This window comes from Grampus griseus, assembly GCF_964374135.1.
Source record: "Grampus griseus genome assembly, chromosome: 8".
Taxonomy (NCBI): Eukaryota; Metazoa; Chordata; class Mammalia; order Artiodactyla; family Delphinidae; genus Grampus; species Grampus griseus.
This window is the reverse complement of record NC_139002.1, coordinates 6,281,609-6,297,517: the sequence shown is the minus strand read 5'-3', so window position 1 is coordinate 6,297,517 and position 15,909 is coordinate 6,281,609. Positions and strand designations below refer to the sequence as shown.

At 46.9% G+C, this 15,909-nt stretch overlaps 1 protein-coding gene across 2 annotated transcripts in view; it reads right to left on the bottom strand.

Annotated features, from left to right (window-relative positions):
• The window catches only part of ETS1 (ETS proto-oncogene 1, transcription factor), a 62,731-nt gene extending 58,848 nt beyond the window's left edge, over positions 1-3,883 (bottom strand). For both annotated transcript variants that reach the window (XM_082660629.1, XM_082660630.1), the window contains exon 1: positions 3,476-3,883. In XM_082660629.1, coding sequence (XP_082516755.1) covers positions 3,476-3,557 — 82 coding nt within the window. In that variant the 5' untranslated portion in view covers positions 3,558-3,883. The remainder of the gene's footprint in view (positions 1-3,475) is intronic.
• Positions 3,884-15,909: the final 12,026 nt, after the last annotated feature.

Sequence of the window (15,909 nt, the reverse complement as noted above, 5' to 3'; positions counted from 1 at the left end):
CAGCCCCTATAAAACACTTCAAGGGCTCCTAAAAATTCTACAGCCATCGTCATTTTTGTGTTGTTATTGTGGATCAGCAGTTTTAAGATTTGCACACAGTAATAGATTTAATTCTCACATCAACCCTATGACGTAGAAGGATTATCGCACTCATTTTACAGATGCAGGAGCTGGAGCACAGAGAGAGATGAAGTAATTCGTCCAAAGTCACACAGCTAGTAAGTGGCAGAATTGAGATCCAAACCCAGACAGGCTGGCTACAGAGTCCCTGCTCGGAAATGCTGGGCTCATCATCACTAATGGCGCGTGGTCCGTGGGGGTCTGGAAGCACAGTGAACAGGCGATCCTAAGAGCCCGGCAGCTCTGCCCTTCTTTCTGGTCCATACAGATGAAGATACAAAGACTGACCAAAGGCACTGGGAGAGGGACGGAGGTTCTTCCTATCTCTAAGGGCAGTACAGGTCCCCGAGGGATGGACATCCTTTCCTAGGGTAGGAGGGGGGCTGATCATTTTTCATTCTTGTAAAAGTGCAAACAAACATAATTAGAATTCCTGATCTTCCCTGGGCATTATGCTCACCTCACCAAGAAAGTGGAGTGGGAAAGGAGAGGAAAAATTAAGCGGCTGGGGAAGGTATTTGCTTTGGCACCCAGCCTCCACCCCTTCTCAGCAAACTCCACACCAGGAGGGAACTCCATGCACACTCTATGGCTTTGCTTGTTTTAACCTATTTAAGCTCTGAGAACCTGGCAATCATGTATTACAATCAAAATGATATATCCAACTTTACACCTACAAGGAAAATTCAATGCCAATGTTATTTCCAAGTATATGGTAATTTGGCACTTAAAGCTGTCAAAACTCCTGGTGAGGTCTCAATCCAGAATCAAAGTGAATAAAGGTTCTTGATAAGGTCCTAGCCACTGAGACTGGCAAATGACCCAGGCTCCTGCTGGGACACCCACCTCCCTCTTGCCTCTCTCCAGCCCTCATATATGAGGGGAGTGGGGGAGGGAGAAATCCTGGTTTAATTATTTAAACCAGGTAAGTTCCCAAAATAGTTGTCTCCACACATAAGAAACTAAACCACCCAAAGAATCATTCTGACAAATACTTGTCACAGCTGTAGACACAAAGCCACGCTATGAGAAGTTAAACTTTAAAAATGTCCTGTATGGTCTGATGGGCAAAGCAAATCCCCACTTTGCCAGTCAGTGTCTTTTCCCATCAACAAAAGCAAGCAGCCCTGGCTGATGCTTCCTGCATCCTTGCACCTGCAAGTTCAAGTCTCAACTGAAGTTTCTCTGCTAAGCTTTACAGAGGTAACTTGCAGTATTACTCAAGGCAACTGTACACTGAGATGGTAGAAACCGGGATGCATCTTACTTGAGCTGCTGGCTCACTAGACATTCTTAGGTAAATAACTTACCTTCTCTGTGCCTCCATTTCCCTTCCTGGGGTATGGGAATAATATTCACGTATATGCTACTAAACCTCCAGGAAACAAATGATCTCAGACTTAGTTGATAGCGCCAGAAATCAAATCTCGTTACAATGAATGGCAGAAGACTGCCTAATTTCTTTGATCAGTTGAAATTTTCTTGTATTGAAGGTTGCTGACAAAATATTTTTGCAAAAGAAGGGCACTGTAAATTTGCTTATTATAATGGGTATGACTGCAGCAGTAGGCCTCACTGTCCCCATTTTACAGATGGGAAAGCTAAGAATAGTTACTTGCTCAGGATTTATTTTTATCAATAATCAACAGAACAGTACCATATACTTAAAACCTCTAATGTTTACTAAATTACTCCCCCAAAATGCTTCCGCTGTTTACTGTGATCTAAAACATGTGTTGCTAGGGGCTCTTTTTCCTTCCCAGCATGCCAAATCCATTGTAGGCTCGTAGACTGACATATTGACACCATTTCCCAGACGACCAAATCTGTCTCTTCCCCATAAACACACATATAAACAAGCCATACTTAAGGAAAGGACCTATTGGTTGAGATCTATCTTTGCTGGGAACTATCCTTTCACTTCCTCTATAAATGGTCTGAATCAATTGTGACTAACAGAATTTATTCTGGCTGCCTTGAACTCCCCAAAACCACCATCACAGCAGCATCATTTCTGAACTGTAGCTCTATGTACCCGAAATGTCTCCGAGGTGCCAGTTCATCTCAGCATCCTTGTGCCAACAAACAGCCTTAGTCTTCCTGCACCTCCCAGGGAGCAACCCTGGGCTTGAGTGTTAGGGGGTCTAAGAGGAGAAGACACCAGCCACTACCATGTCTTTACTAAGATTTCTGCAGGATCTCCAAATGACAAAACGTCAGCTTGGCTTGTGTTGAAAGTTTAAGCAGATTCAGAAAGGGTTAAAATAAGCAACTAATTATGGCGGAGGCAAAGAAGTCTTAAACATGGGGAGCCGCTGAACTTACTGATAATCCAATACAACAGAGAAGCACATTACTGCGATTAATTTTTTTCCAAAAAGCACCACCTTCTCCCTACATGTTTCTATATACCTTTACCTCCAAAATAACGAATCTCTTAAGGATAGCTGGCAGTTCCCTATCCTATAAGAAAGCATCTTTTCTTCTCCAATTGCATTTATTCCAGAAATTCTGGAGCTCCAGCATCCATTAAACTGCTTAGCACCAAAAACTGTGTCTAAGACAAAATGAAATTTCTGTCCTACCCCTTTCCTTTTCAAATCCTACAAATCCGAGAGTTGGATAACACACCAGTCAAAGACCCAAAGTCACGTTTGGTGTTGGGAGGTTCTCCCTCTTCTAACAGATCTTTGGTACCAAGGGACAAATTTACGGCAGATTAGAAAGATGGATAAAGTGAGTAACCTGCATGAACAGAATCGGGATGTTTCCTGCAGTTAAGATGATCATTTCAGCTCAGCTCCCATCTCCCTATCCTCAACCCAGAAAAGAGAAGCTAGATAGCAAAGGGACATGTGACAGGGGAGCTCAGGAAGGCAAGACATTTGAAAATGTGCATGAAGGCCAGCCAGTTAGACACCGTTTGGGCTCTTACTACCCAAGGCCCTCCATCCGGCTCCAGTTCTGGGGCATGACTGCAGGGTCAGGGGATGATGTCCTCGGCGGCAGTGTCCACCCCCTTAACGTTAAGGAATAAGGCCAGAGGGTTCCCGCTCATTTGGAAAAATAAAAAAGCAGGAATGGGAGTGCTGGCCATTCTAAAAGCTTTTTCCCATTACTCACAAAAACACAGCTGTGAAAATAAATACCACCCCCCAAACAAGGGTCTCGGGCCACCAACGTCCTCTTCTTCCTCTCTACCTCTCTCCAGCTGCCACCAGCATCGCCTGCTCAGGCAGAAGCTCTGGCAGAAACGCACCACTGCCTGTAAGGGAAGAGCGAAGGGGGTAGAAGCGGAGGGGACCCCGGCCTCTGGCCGAGAGCTGGAGTGGGGGCTTCGGCAGTCACCACTCACCCGGGGATGGGAAAAGCTCCAGATCCACTTTTTCCGTCTTGATGATTGTGAGAGTCGGTTTGAGATCGACGGCCGCCTTCATGGTGCCAGGAGTGGGGGGACAGACGGGACTAGAGCAAGTTTGCTGTTATTCTTGTTGTTTCTCTTTTTAATGGGGATAAGTAACAAGGGACAGGGGACGGGGGTATCGGACCTTCTTCCCTAAAATCTCAAATTCCCGCTGACTTTCCCCGGCGCCCAGAAGGTGAGCGGCCGGAACTCTCTCCCGGGTAGTTGGCACTTTGCGGGAAAGTGCGCGCGCCGGGTGCCCGCCTCGCCTGCGCCCCGCCGGCTACCTCCTAGTCCTGGCCCGGCTCCCTCCTCTCCGCGGGCAGCCGCCTGCGCTCGCCCTCGCCCTCGCTCTCCGGAGCCGACTCCCTCCCTCGCCCGCGCGCTCTCCCCTCCTCTTTGGGGCGTTACTCGAGGCGCCGAGCCCTGGCCGCGGGTCTGCGCGCCCGGCCCCCTCCCCCAGGGTCTCCGCGGGGGGGCCGGGAGGGACGAGGGGCGGGGCGGCGAGGGGCGGGCACGGCCGGGGGCGGGGCCCTGGACCCGCGGCCAATCGCCGGCGGCGGTCCAAACCGAAAGGAAGGCTGGGCGGAGCTCGGCGTCCGCCGCGCCCTCTGCCCCCCGGGCACTGCAGCCGGGCCGCAGAGAAACCGCACGCGGAGCCAGCGGGTGCCCAGGCCGCTCCGGCCCTTCGGGAAAGTCCGTCAGATTCTCCACGCATTCTTGAGGACTTGGTCACCCGCTCCCGCCCCGTCCCGGGAGCGGCATAGTTCTTCAAGTGCGTGTCTATCATTCATTCACAAAGACTGACACACAGGACGTGAGGCAGCGACTGGAGGGGCCTGCGTGCGAGCAAGCGCAGGGGGCTCTGAGCCAGTGTCCTCAAAGGGCTCTGGGAATATTGGACTCCAGCCGATTATGAGTCAGGGATCGGCACTGGAGTGCTGCAGGAGCCTTCGAATTTTCAAGGGCCAACAAGTGTCATCGTTAAGAAATTAGTTAAAAATGACCTGCCCTTGATAAGGATGGAGCCCAAGGCAGCCTTCTGGAGACCCAAAACAAAGGCCCAACGTCGTCTTTATTACTGGGAGAGTCAGGAACAGGGCCCCCAAACTAGCATCCACTCCTGGGCTTCCTTAAGCTTCCAGTTTCCCTACAGCAGTGGTTGGGTGGCAGGGAGAACTATTATTCTGTTCCTCTAATTATGTCACCATTGGCCAAAAGTTTTGTCTTTCCTTTCACAGATCCTCCTCTACTAGATAAAACTGACAACCCTCCTAGCACCACCATCAAAAATGGGATGCACAAGCTCTGTGGTTTCAAATTTCTGGAGTACGTCATTCGCCGCCATGACAGAATCCCAGTACACAGACCCCTTTTCCATTTGGGAAGCCCAGACACTTCAGACACTATAACATGATCCTGCATAATTAATGGTTTGCCACTGGCACACTGGTTATCATAAATGGAGAGAGTTGGTCTGAATTAATAAATCAAGCATTAGACATAGAGGTGCAACCCTAGACCCATACGTATAGCTGGAGCCAGGCACTGATAGCTATCTCTGATGAACTAAAAGATTAAACATAAATCTTTCTGGGGCTTCCCTGGTGGCGCAGTGGTTAAGAATCGCCTGCCAGTGCAGGGGACACGGGTTCGAGCCCTGGTCCGGGAAGATCCCACATGCTGCTGAGCAACTAAGCCCGTGCGGCACAACTACTGAGCCTGCACTCTACAGCCCGCGAGCCACGACTACTGAGCCCGCGTGCCACAACTACTGAAGCCCACACGCCTAGAGTCCGTGCTCCGCAACAAGAGAAGCCATCACAATGAGAAGCCCGTGCACCGCGATGAAGAGTAGCCCCTGCTCGCCACAACCAGAGAAAAGCCCGCGCGCAGCAACGAAGACCCAATGCAGCCAAAAATAAAAGAAATAAAATTTTTTTAAAAACATAAATCTTTCTGAACAACCTCAGAGAAAGCTATTTTTAATACTGTTTCCTGATTTCTAAGCAAATGTTCAGCTCCCACCACTTGGCTGTAACTGTAACCTCAAGCTCTGATAAGTTTTAACATACCTGCTTACCTTCATCTAATTCCAGTTCTGTCCCCTTGAAGTATTAGTAACTTACAGGTTTCCCACAGCGAAGGAGGGGAGGAGCCAAGAATAGGAGATAAATAAATCTCAAATCTCAGGCTCCTGGTTCAAACTGCAGATTATGCTAGTCTTCCAGTGACCAGAAGGAAGTATTTGTATGTGATAATCCTAATTGTCGAAGGAATGTTGTCATCCAGCTGTGTTTCCAAAAGGTATCAGAAAACAGTGCTGGCCCCCAGATGACAAGAACAGACCCGTCTGATCCTGGGAAAAGCTGAGGGAAACAACGCATGAATGAATTGTGCATTTACACATTCAAATGAGCAGCAAAGGAAAGGATCTTGAACCAATCCTGCCTTACCCGCTGTGAATACATCAGCAAAAGAACTGTGCAAATCAGGAGTTGCTTTGCGGAGTTTTGTTTTATTGATGTTATGTTAAGGAGATGCTGGTATTTTTTTTTTAATCCAGGTGTGACTGCTCTATTTCAAACGCAGCTTCCTCAGAGCAAGTCCTGTCTCTCTCCCTCAGTCGGTTTCTCAGCTTTCTTTCCCAGGCTAGCCTAAACACGGCTGCTACCTCCCTCACCCCCAAACTAGACACTAAAAGAGCCCGCCATGATGAATCCGAAAGCACTGTCCACTTCAGCAATGGGGGAATTTATTCCTTCAGTTCTTCAAGGATGACAGCTCAACTTGTCAATCATCCTTTCTAACCCCGTCCTGAAGCACAGAAGTTTGAAAGGTTTGACTGTGCAAATCAGGGAGTGGGGTTTGGAAGATAGCCAGAGGCCACCACAGACTTCCAAGAAAGTTACTCCTGCAGGAGGCCAATTGTGAGTATTGATGTTATCAGAAGTTATGCATCTAACCTCGGATCTGGTGGAAACAAGGAGCACTTAATATGGACAAGTGAAAGTATTTTTACATATTTGGGATATTAATGATCTGATCAGGCCTGCAATGATCCCACTTGATTAATCTGATCAATTTTGATTTTGATCAACTCAATTTTTATTCTTTCTAGGACACAAGTAGGTTTTTCTAAATGTTTCTGTGAACTTTAGATGATATTTCTATCTTACCGTATCCTAAAAAACAGTGCCTTGCCTGGTGCCTGACACACTGCAGATGCTCAATCAATATGTGTTGAATAGTGAGCTATCACCTTCCCCGTCACTAGGGGCTTTTACTTTGCCACCATGGCTTTCCAATTCAAAGGTTAAGTGAGTTTAATATGCTAGCGCTTGTGAAAATGAGCTAAACGATGTCAGCCACTCTGCCTCTAGGTCTGGCCTTGGCCGACCAGAAGCTCTGTTCCCCAGCACTCCTGTCCACTGGGTTTCATTTGCGCCTCAGTTTCCCCACTAACAAGACAAGATCAGAGGAGCTTTGCCTTCCATCCCCTTGGGCAAGTTGTTTCAAGACTATATCTAATTTTTAAGGCACTCAAGAAAAATCAACCAAGGGACAACTTTTTGTTTTTGCCGGTAATGCAGCAGTCTGCTCCTCCGGTACTTGGGGGAAACCAGAATTGTATTTTCAAATATTCCCAAAACTTGGGAATCACACCCAGCAAGGGCTGAAATTCCTTAAACTAGAAGCCTCATGTCAAAGGGGTTAAAATAAAGCCAGCAGGAGTTGAGGGACAGGGGTGTGAAGTTAGACGTTAATGACATCAAGAAAACAGTCACATTTTTTATAAGAATTCCCTCAAAAACATAGAGTATGTAAAAAACATAAACTTTCCCTTTTATGCTCCTCCCTCAACTCCCGCTCCAACCTCAATAAAAAAGAAATATAAAAATACACCTAATTATAAACAATCCTGAAAGACAGACTCTCCTCCTCCAGAAGCGTGCTAGAAGAAGTTACTTTTCTATTTCCCACATCTTGACCGTCAACAAACCGAAGAATCTGAGTTTTGAGCTAAACTATGCTTTATTAGAGGTAGGTGCAAAAACACTCAGACCACTAACGGCTGATCCAGAGCAAGTTTATGACTCACAGATGTTCATTTACTGGCTTAAATGTAAGATTGAAAAGAAAAGAAAAAAAAAAAGTCCTCGATTAACAACCTGCCCGTTTTGCATTTGTGGTTGTTTTTCTCTGAGAAAAAAAGCAGCAGTCCCCCATCACACACAGAAACAGGCTCCTAAAGCTTAGCTCTAAAGCAAGTGGCTTCTGTGTGGTAAGTTGAGTCACTGAAAAGCACCCTGGGGGGAGAAAGATGCCTGGGGCTTAGATATCTACCTAAGTTATGGAGCTGCCATAAAATGGAAAATTGGAGAAAATGAAAAGAACTCTCTTAATTAAACTCTGATGCCAAAAGGCCTTAGGGTCAGTTCAGGAACCCAAGTGGGGGATCGGAGCTGCTGTCGCGGACTGCAGGCTGGCTCTGTGACCTCACCAAAGCCACTTAACCTTTTTGTGTCACAACCTCATCTCTGTTTCAGGGAATAAAATCACCCCTGGCTCTCCCGACCGTGTAATACAGACTCATTAACTATTGTTTAGAAGGTACAATAAACAATGAGCGATAAGTAAGGAGGGAAGCCAGGGAGGAGAGGGAGGGTGGGCGGGGAGAGGGGAGGACCGGGGCCCGTTTGCCCTGGGAAAGTTCTCCAGGATAAAACCAAGATGAACGTGAGTAACGTAGGCTCTGGAATAAGGCTCAGATTCAAATTCCAGCTCTACCCACTAGGCAGCTGAATTACTACGCAGAAGTCATTTAAACAATCCTGAACCTCAGTCCCTCTCTGCTTAAAGTAGGGTCCTTTGGAGGATTAAATGAGATAGTACATGGAAAGCATTTAGCAGTGTCTAGGTCAGAAGAGGAACTCAAAGTTAAATCACTGTTACTGCTATTAAGAGCCAGTAGACCATAGGCTGTAGGAGGAACCACATAAAAATCTTCTGCATGGTCAGCCCCTTTCCAGAGTAACATGGACCCCCTATTCACCTGAACTGTCTTATGGAGAGGTAAGGAGAACGATCATATCTAATTGAAAAAGATCTCTCCAAGCCCCTCCCCTCAGTTCCTGATTTGGGAACCTGCCCAGCTTCGGCCTCAGTTGAGAAATTCTAGCACTACCTGGTTAGGAGAGAAAACTGCAGACTTGTATTTAAGAGTCACCGAAAAGTTGTATTTCAAATTCAGAAGGAAGATCACATTCGTGGCGACAAAACCTTAGGTCTTGGCTTTGTCACATGTTAGAGTGAGATGGAGACTCCTAGAGATAGTCAAGGTCAGCCCTCTTATTTCCAGAGGAAAACAATGACTGTGAGAGAGTAAGTCATTCTGCCCAAGGCCACACAGCCTGAAAAAGACAGTGTCAGTTCTAGAATGGGATCCCCTGATCCTCTCTCCGGGCATCTCCTTGGGTTTACAGATACCACACTGCAGGGGAAGTCACTGCAGTTCAGCTTGGTCTGTTCCCAGACACTCTTGAGAAAGGAAGCAGGATACAGTGCACACAGGAACAGATAGATGATCAGCCTCAATTTCTAGAAATCTAACAGTCTCCTCTGCACTGGACGTGTTGTCTTTGGGCAAGCACGCTGCAGGGTAACCACACTAGCATTCCCTGTGGGTGACAGCTTGGCATGGGCTGTGAGGAGAGAAAGGGTCTGGGCTGGCTTTATTGCTGTCTGCAGTTTCTTTAGACTGTAATTATGAACCATTCAGCTGCATCTGCAGCTCCAGCAATGTGGGATGGATGGGCCTCGTCCACAGACCAAGCGACATTTGAAAATCCACCAGTTCAGATGGCACGTATTCCTCTTGAAGCAGCTCAGGCTCTGCCCACACAGAAGGAGGTGAGGGGCTGCCGATCAAGGCTGCAGGGTACGGGGGCTCCCTCCACACCATGGTCAGCTGGCTTCCTTGAAGCGAACGGAGCACATTTCCCAGGATTTTTTGCTCCCTCCTGGGCCTGGGTCGTGCAGAATGCAGGCTACCCTGGAGCCTCTGGGATCATGTAGTATGAATTCCAATGTAAGTTGTCCTAAATTGGCCTCTGGAGGAGGTAGAGGGACGATGGCATTAGCACAAATGGCAGGAGACCCAATATTCTTTAATAACAGGGTGGAAGCAGAGAACCAGGCTCCTGGCAGGGAGCTCCGAACCCCAGGAGGACAGGATCCCGGCTCCTTCCCCACACGGCAGGTGGTTTCTTCTGGTGGAAGGCTAAGGCCTTCCTCTGATCTTACCCTGCTTTTCTCTTGGGTTACAAAGACAACATCAGATTTCAAGACAGATGTTCTTTGCAGTTGTGGTCTAAATCTTAAGATAATTTTATTGTGGAATCTTACCCTTTCTTTTCCCCCTTTCATTTTGAAATGCCAAGTCCATTGCCCCAAAGGAGTGGCATTTACCACCCTAGAGATGAAGGAGCAGGGATGGGGTGGAGAGTTTCTCCATCCAGTTCTAGATGCTGGAAGTTAGGCAGAGGAAGCAGATTGTACTAGAAGAATAGCTCTAAGAGAAAAAGGAAAGATAGTACAGGAGGAAGCAGTAGAGGGGAACTTTGCTGAGAACAGTGGAAGGATGGGTGGTGAGGGGGGACACGACAAGGCAGAGTCACCAGGGATTCTATGTCCTTGTCATTCTGGGACTTAAATCTCCAAGATTCCAAAATGAAACTGAGGCCTGGGCATGGATCCAGTACCTTCACAGAGTCGATTTCTTTGACTTGCGTGGCCAACAGTCAAGGGATGACAGTCAAACAAGTCAATAGGAGGTCCTCAAGCTGGAAGAGTTGCAAAGGATTCAGAGCAGAATGGAAGTGAAAGGAGGTGACCACAGAAGATGCAAGGGAAGGTCAAGCTGAAAATCTACACCAAACACAGAGGGTATTTCTCAGTATTTCCCCAACATGGACATTTTCTGTATGCAAAGAATTTTCCTCCCCACACCCACAAGGTGCCCCTTTCTGCCCAACAGCCCAAGCACACCCCAAGGGAGTATTTGAATAAGCACGTCCACCTCCTACACTCCCTCAAGGCAGTGATTAGTTTCTGTCATCACCTCCAGTGCTCAGCTCAAAACAGTATGAACTCAATAAATTATGCTGTTTATTTACTTAATGAACAGATAACTTCCTAAAATTCCAAATACAGATCTTGAACTCAAATATCAGTCTTTTTTTTTTTTTTTTTTTTTTTTTGGTGTAATGTGAGACTCAAAGTTGCCCAAAGTTTAAGACTAAAGAGATAACCGGTGACTCTTTTCCAACTGGAAAGGTCTTTATAAAGTTTTACTCTGCTGTTCTCATCACCTGCCTCTCATGCCCTTAAAGGAAAATGTTGTTAAGGTCACCGTATTCATTTTGTTTTTCATCTGAGTGTAAACAGGTATAGCTGTTTGTGGAAAATGGCATTTGGCTTTACCACCAAGTAAACCAGTCATTTTGTCATCAGTCTGAACTTTTATGCATCATATTGTCAGAAGAAGGCTTCAGGAATTTCTGAACTTTAACTTGAATCTTTTGTTTCACTGATCATCATAAAGGGAAGGTGTAGAATAGCTATATCCATTGTTCGTAAGATAAGAGAATACATGAAATGAACCCAATTTTCTCCATCTTTGTGAGAAAGAATAGTTAGACACTTTATAGGGAGTCCAGTGCCTGTTACAAATCCCCTCCACCTTCTCCAATTTACTATAACTTGTCAGGTCCCCAGAAGCAATGCTTTTTTTTTTTAATTGTTTGGCCATGCTATAGGCATCCTCTCCAGTGAGAAAGGGGATATGTTGAGAGATGATGGGAAAGGGGAGGGGAGGGAAACTCAAATGAGCTGCTACTACCTAGCAGGTGGCAAAAGACACTCAAAGAAGGCCTAACCTCTCTGGCTGGCTGGACCATAGCAGATGACACCTCCCTGCACTTAATTTGTTATATCTGCTGACGCATAATGGAAATGTTGCAAGGGAAACACAGGCTGATTTTAAACCATGGAAACCAAGGAATTAATGTGTTTGGTTAGGGTCCACCATTGCCACTAAGCTGTGAAGAGAATTAGAGACACACATCATTTTACGTCACTTTCTCTGAGCTAGTTACACATAATCGACCCAAGAAAAAATGAAATGTGAGAACACACTGAGAACATCTTACTAGCCAAGAAAATTAACATACTTTGAAGCTGTCATCTACAAATATCTCACTCAGACATCTACCCCTCCCTGGCCCTCAGCATCCTCCAGTGCACAACATCACTGCCTCATAATGAATTTATACGAATTCTCCGTTTGTTGATGCTAAATCTAGTAACAGAGGAAGTGGGATGCAGAGCACTTTTTAAAGTCCTTTGCTGTTTCTAATCTCTTTTTGTATGTGTACTGTCCCGAAAACAAATGTGCACAGAATCTAAGTTTCATAAATATGCAGGAACATAAATCCATAAAAACAACTCTGGGTGTCCTGAGTAATTATTCATATTTAGAATGTACTAAGCCCCAAATATGCCACTGATAGAACAACAGTTGAAAAACAATCTCAAGAAGGGATATGTCAACTTCTCCGGGATTACAGCTCCCGTTGAATTCTCTGTTCTCCAGGGCCAAAGAGATGAAGCCGTCTTTAATTTACAAGAAGACAGCTGGGCTCACTAGGCACATTGCATCACCCCTTATGAAGGTGTCGGAATGTAGCGGATGGCGGAAGAGACCCCAGCTCACATCTCATCTATCTGGATTGGCTCCTGTACAACGAAAACCTTTCTCCCTTCACACTGGTGAAGAGGAGAGAAGCAAATCCAGCATATGTGACGTGCAAGAAGGCGCCATGTAATCAGTCGGGGCCGGGGAAGTCCTTTCAAGCCTTGAGGGCTCGAGATGATGGGTAATGATAGGTAAGGTGGAGAAGGAAGAAAACAGAGAAGTTATTTCTTAATGGAAATGTATTTCATCAGATTGATCAGAAACATGTGTTTTCCCCAGACAGGGAGACCATCTTGAAAGACTTCATCACACAAAGGCCTTGGGTGGAAGGAAGCACCACCAGGGACCCGCTGGGGAGGGGAGGGGAGGGGAGGAGAGGAGGAAGGAGGAAGGTCCAGCTGCTTGGGGAGCTGGCAGCAGAGTGTGGGAGGGCTAACGGCAAGGGCCTCTCTTGTGGCAGGTTCCCAGGAGAGGTCCCTTTCCAGGAATTAAAAATTCTAAATAATGTTCAGAATTTTGAAAAATCAAAAAGATCACGGACTTTTCTTTCAGGGAACTCCACAACCTTGAAAGAGACCAGATGGCTGGCAACCACCATTCCAGATCCAGGAAAGGCCCAGCAGCCACATATACTCCCCATTTTTACTGAGCTAACATTTTCTCTCCCGGAGAGTATTTTTTTAATTGAATGGAATGGAACTGAGGTGTGGAGATAAGGAGACAATTCCAAATAAATGTCCCTGCTTCCAAGGAGCCCATTTTTTTGCCAGATCAACTATCAGGCTTTGGTTTCCTAACTACAAGGAATGCCCTTAAACTCTAAAAGAACTGAGGAGGCAGTGGGGTAGAGCGGTTAAGAGCACAAGCTTTGGCTGCAGGTGGACAAGAGTTTGAGTCAGCTTGGCCCCTCTCCAGCTGTCGGTCCCTTGGCCTCAGAAAGCCTCAGTTTCTTCATCTGTAAAATGGAGCTGATCATGGTGCCCAGCTCACAGAGCTGATGTGAGGTTGGAATGAATTTGTGCCACGCCATTTGCACTATGTCTAACGCAGAATGAGCACGCGACACCGCTTCGCCGCTTTTAATAATTTTAAAAATCGGAATCGTGACTTTGGATATGGCGACCATAAACTTCTCATGGAAGTTAATCCAAGCTGTGGTAGATAGTGTTCTCACCAAGAGATGAGGACACGGTGGTCCCATGAAAGTCATGACATAATAATAAAGAGAGTTTTAAGTCTGAGTATGTAAATTATACAGATCCGGACACAAGGCCCCTTGGATGAAAGGGAGTTGATACACATTCTATAGACATGAAATATGATTATGGAAGTTCTAGACATATGGTCACAGCTACATCACACACTAGCAGGGCAGAGAGGAAGATACACCCTCTAGGACTCCTTCCAATACTGGGTTCTCCCCACTCTGGGTTGTATGTTTGATACCCATTCAATGATTTCATACAAACTGAGCAAAATAAGATCCCAAGCAAACGGCCTCACCATTTGGCTTCCGAGCCGATCACTAACTTAGCAGAATCTTACACACACTGTCCAGTACTTACCTTGTATCTTGCTGCCTGAAGCGTTCCCCAAACTAGCACCTCACCGCCACCCATCCACACACCATTGCAGTCACTTCACAGAAGTCTTTTCTTACGTTATCCCCTCTGTTTCTGACAGCTAGAAGTTTCCTAACAACTTAACTTGTGCTGTAAACCTGAACCTCTAACCATCTCTAATTGTGCTGTACCCATGCCTTTTTAGCTACGGGATTCTGGGCCCATGTAGCAGCCCCTCTCTGAGCTTGGATGTGCCTCCTGGCCTTCAGATGAAGTGTTTTACTTGCTGTGTCACTACCTGTGCCGACCAGTTGAACCCTAAGGGAAGATAGCCCACCTGCCCCTCAGCAACACAGATTTTGCTGTTCAGGGGCATCCGCTACATAATTCATACTCTGGCATCGCCAATGCCTGGCATCTGGCCATGAAGACTGGCAGCATGGAACTCACAGACTCTCCTTGCGAGTTGCCTGCTCCATTTGGCAAGATGAATGCCATATCACTGGGAAAGTGGACTTAATTGGATTTCTGAAAGTGTTTAGTTAAGTCACCCCACCTCAGCTCCAAGTTGATTAAAGGATGGCTTTGCCCTTTCCAACAAACATAGCAAATAAGTGATGGGGAAATACTCTAAGATGTACATGGCTGGGTCCTCTTACTCTCTCTCTCTCTTTTTTTCCTAGTGACTTTGGGGAGGTTTGGGCACAGATCCTGCATACACAATACTGTTCTTGTTCTTCTTTTCTCTACAGGGCAGCCTTGAATAGCTCTGTCTAAAATTATAAGCAGGGGCAGCCCTGGGCTCCAAGAGATCAGAGCCCTCATGCTGGGCCGGAACAAAGACCCTGCTTTTTCCCAACAATTAGCCCTGCAAAAAAGGACATCTATCTGCCTCTATTAAAACCACCACGTGCCTTCAAGTCAGCCCATTGTAAAGCTAATTAAATAACACGCCTCTCTCCCCATGCAGGTCTCCTGATTAGCTTTCCTCCATCCAGAACCTCTGCAAAGCGCCTAGAGATAGACAAGCTAACGTTCCACTTCTCCTACTGTTCCCCCATCACAGATCGCTGGCCTTTGAAAAGCCACCGCATCAGCATTGCCGGGTTTGTTCAGGCTCCACATTCATCCAGAGCTCAGGCTTGAGTTATACGCGGCTTAAAGAAAGAGACAAATTTTTTTTTTTTTTTTTTTTTTTTGTGGTACGCGGGCCTCTCACTGTTGCGGCCCCTCCCGTTGCGGAGCACAGGCTCCGGACGCGCAGGCCCAGCAGCCATGGCTCACGGGCCCAGCCGCTCCGCGGCATGTGGGATCCTCCCGGACCGGGGCACGAACCCGTGTCCCCTGCATCGGCAGGCGGACTCTCAACCACTGCGCCACCAGGGAAGCCCAAGAGACAAATTTTATATTATTTTGAAAATAAGGGACTTCCCCGGCAGTCCAGTGGTTAAGACTCCGCACTTCCACTTCCATTTCAGGGGGCTCAGGTTCAGTCCCTGGGTCGGGGAACTAAGATCCCACACGCCCCGCGGCACAGCCAAAAATAAATAAATAGATGATTTGTGAAGCCAACACTTCTGTCACAATGCAAAACCTTTGGTGGGAATCCACCCACGTTGCAGTCTGGAAGCGCTACCCCAGCAGTGGAGCGTTTCCGAAGGACTTTCCATGGAAGTCGAGGAGCCTCGGGGGATGCAGCCAAGACATCCGCCCAGACCTGCGTGAAACAGAAGCGCAAGCTTCTCATAAGGACACTGTATAGGAAAGCAGAGATATGAGAGAACATCTCAACCCTTTTTTTTTTTTTACCGTGATGTAGAAATAACAAATTCCTTCAAAGACTCTGGAGTGCTAACCAGATGAAATCCAAGCATGGGGCAAATGGCCCAAATGGGCCCCCGCCCACCTCTCGGACCGGTTTCACCTTCTTCCCCTGCTCTCCAACAGTCCTGGACTTGTTGGCATCCTTGAACATGGCCTAGTGTTTCACCGTTTTGTGTACTTTTACAGGCCTTTCCCCTTCTGGAAAGCCCTGGTCCACCCATCCCACTCATCCCTCAGGAAGC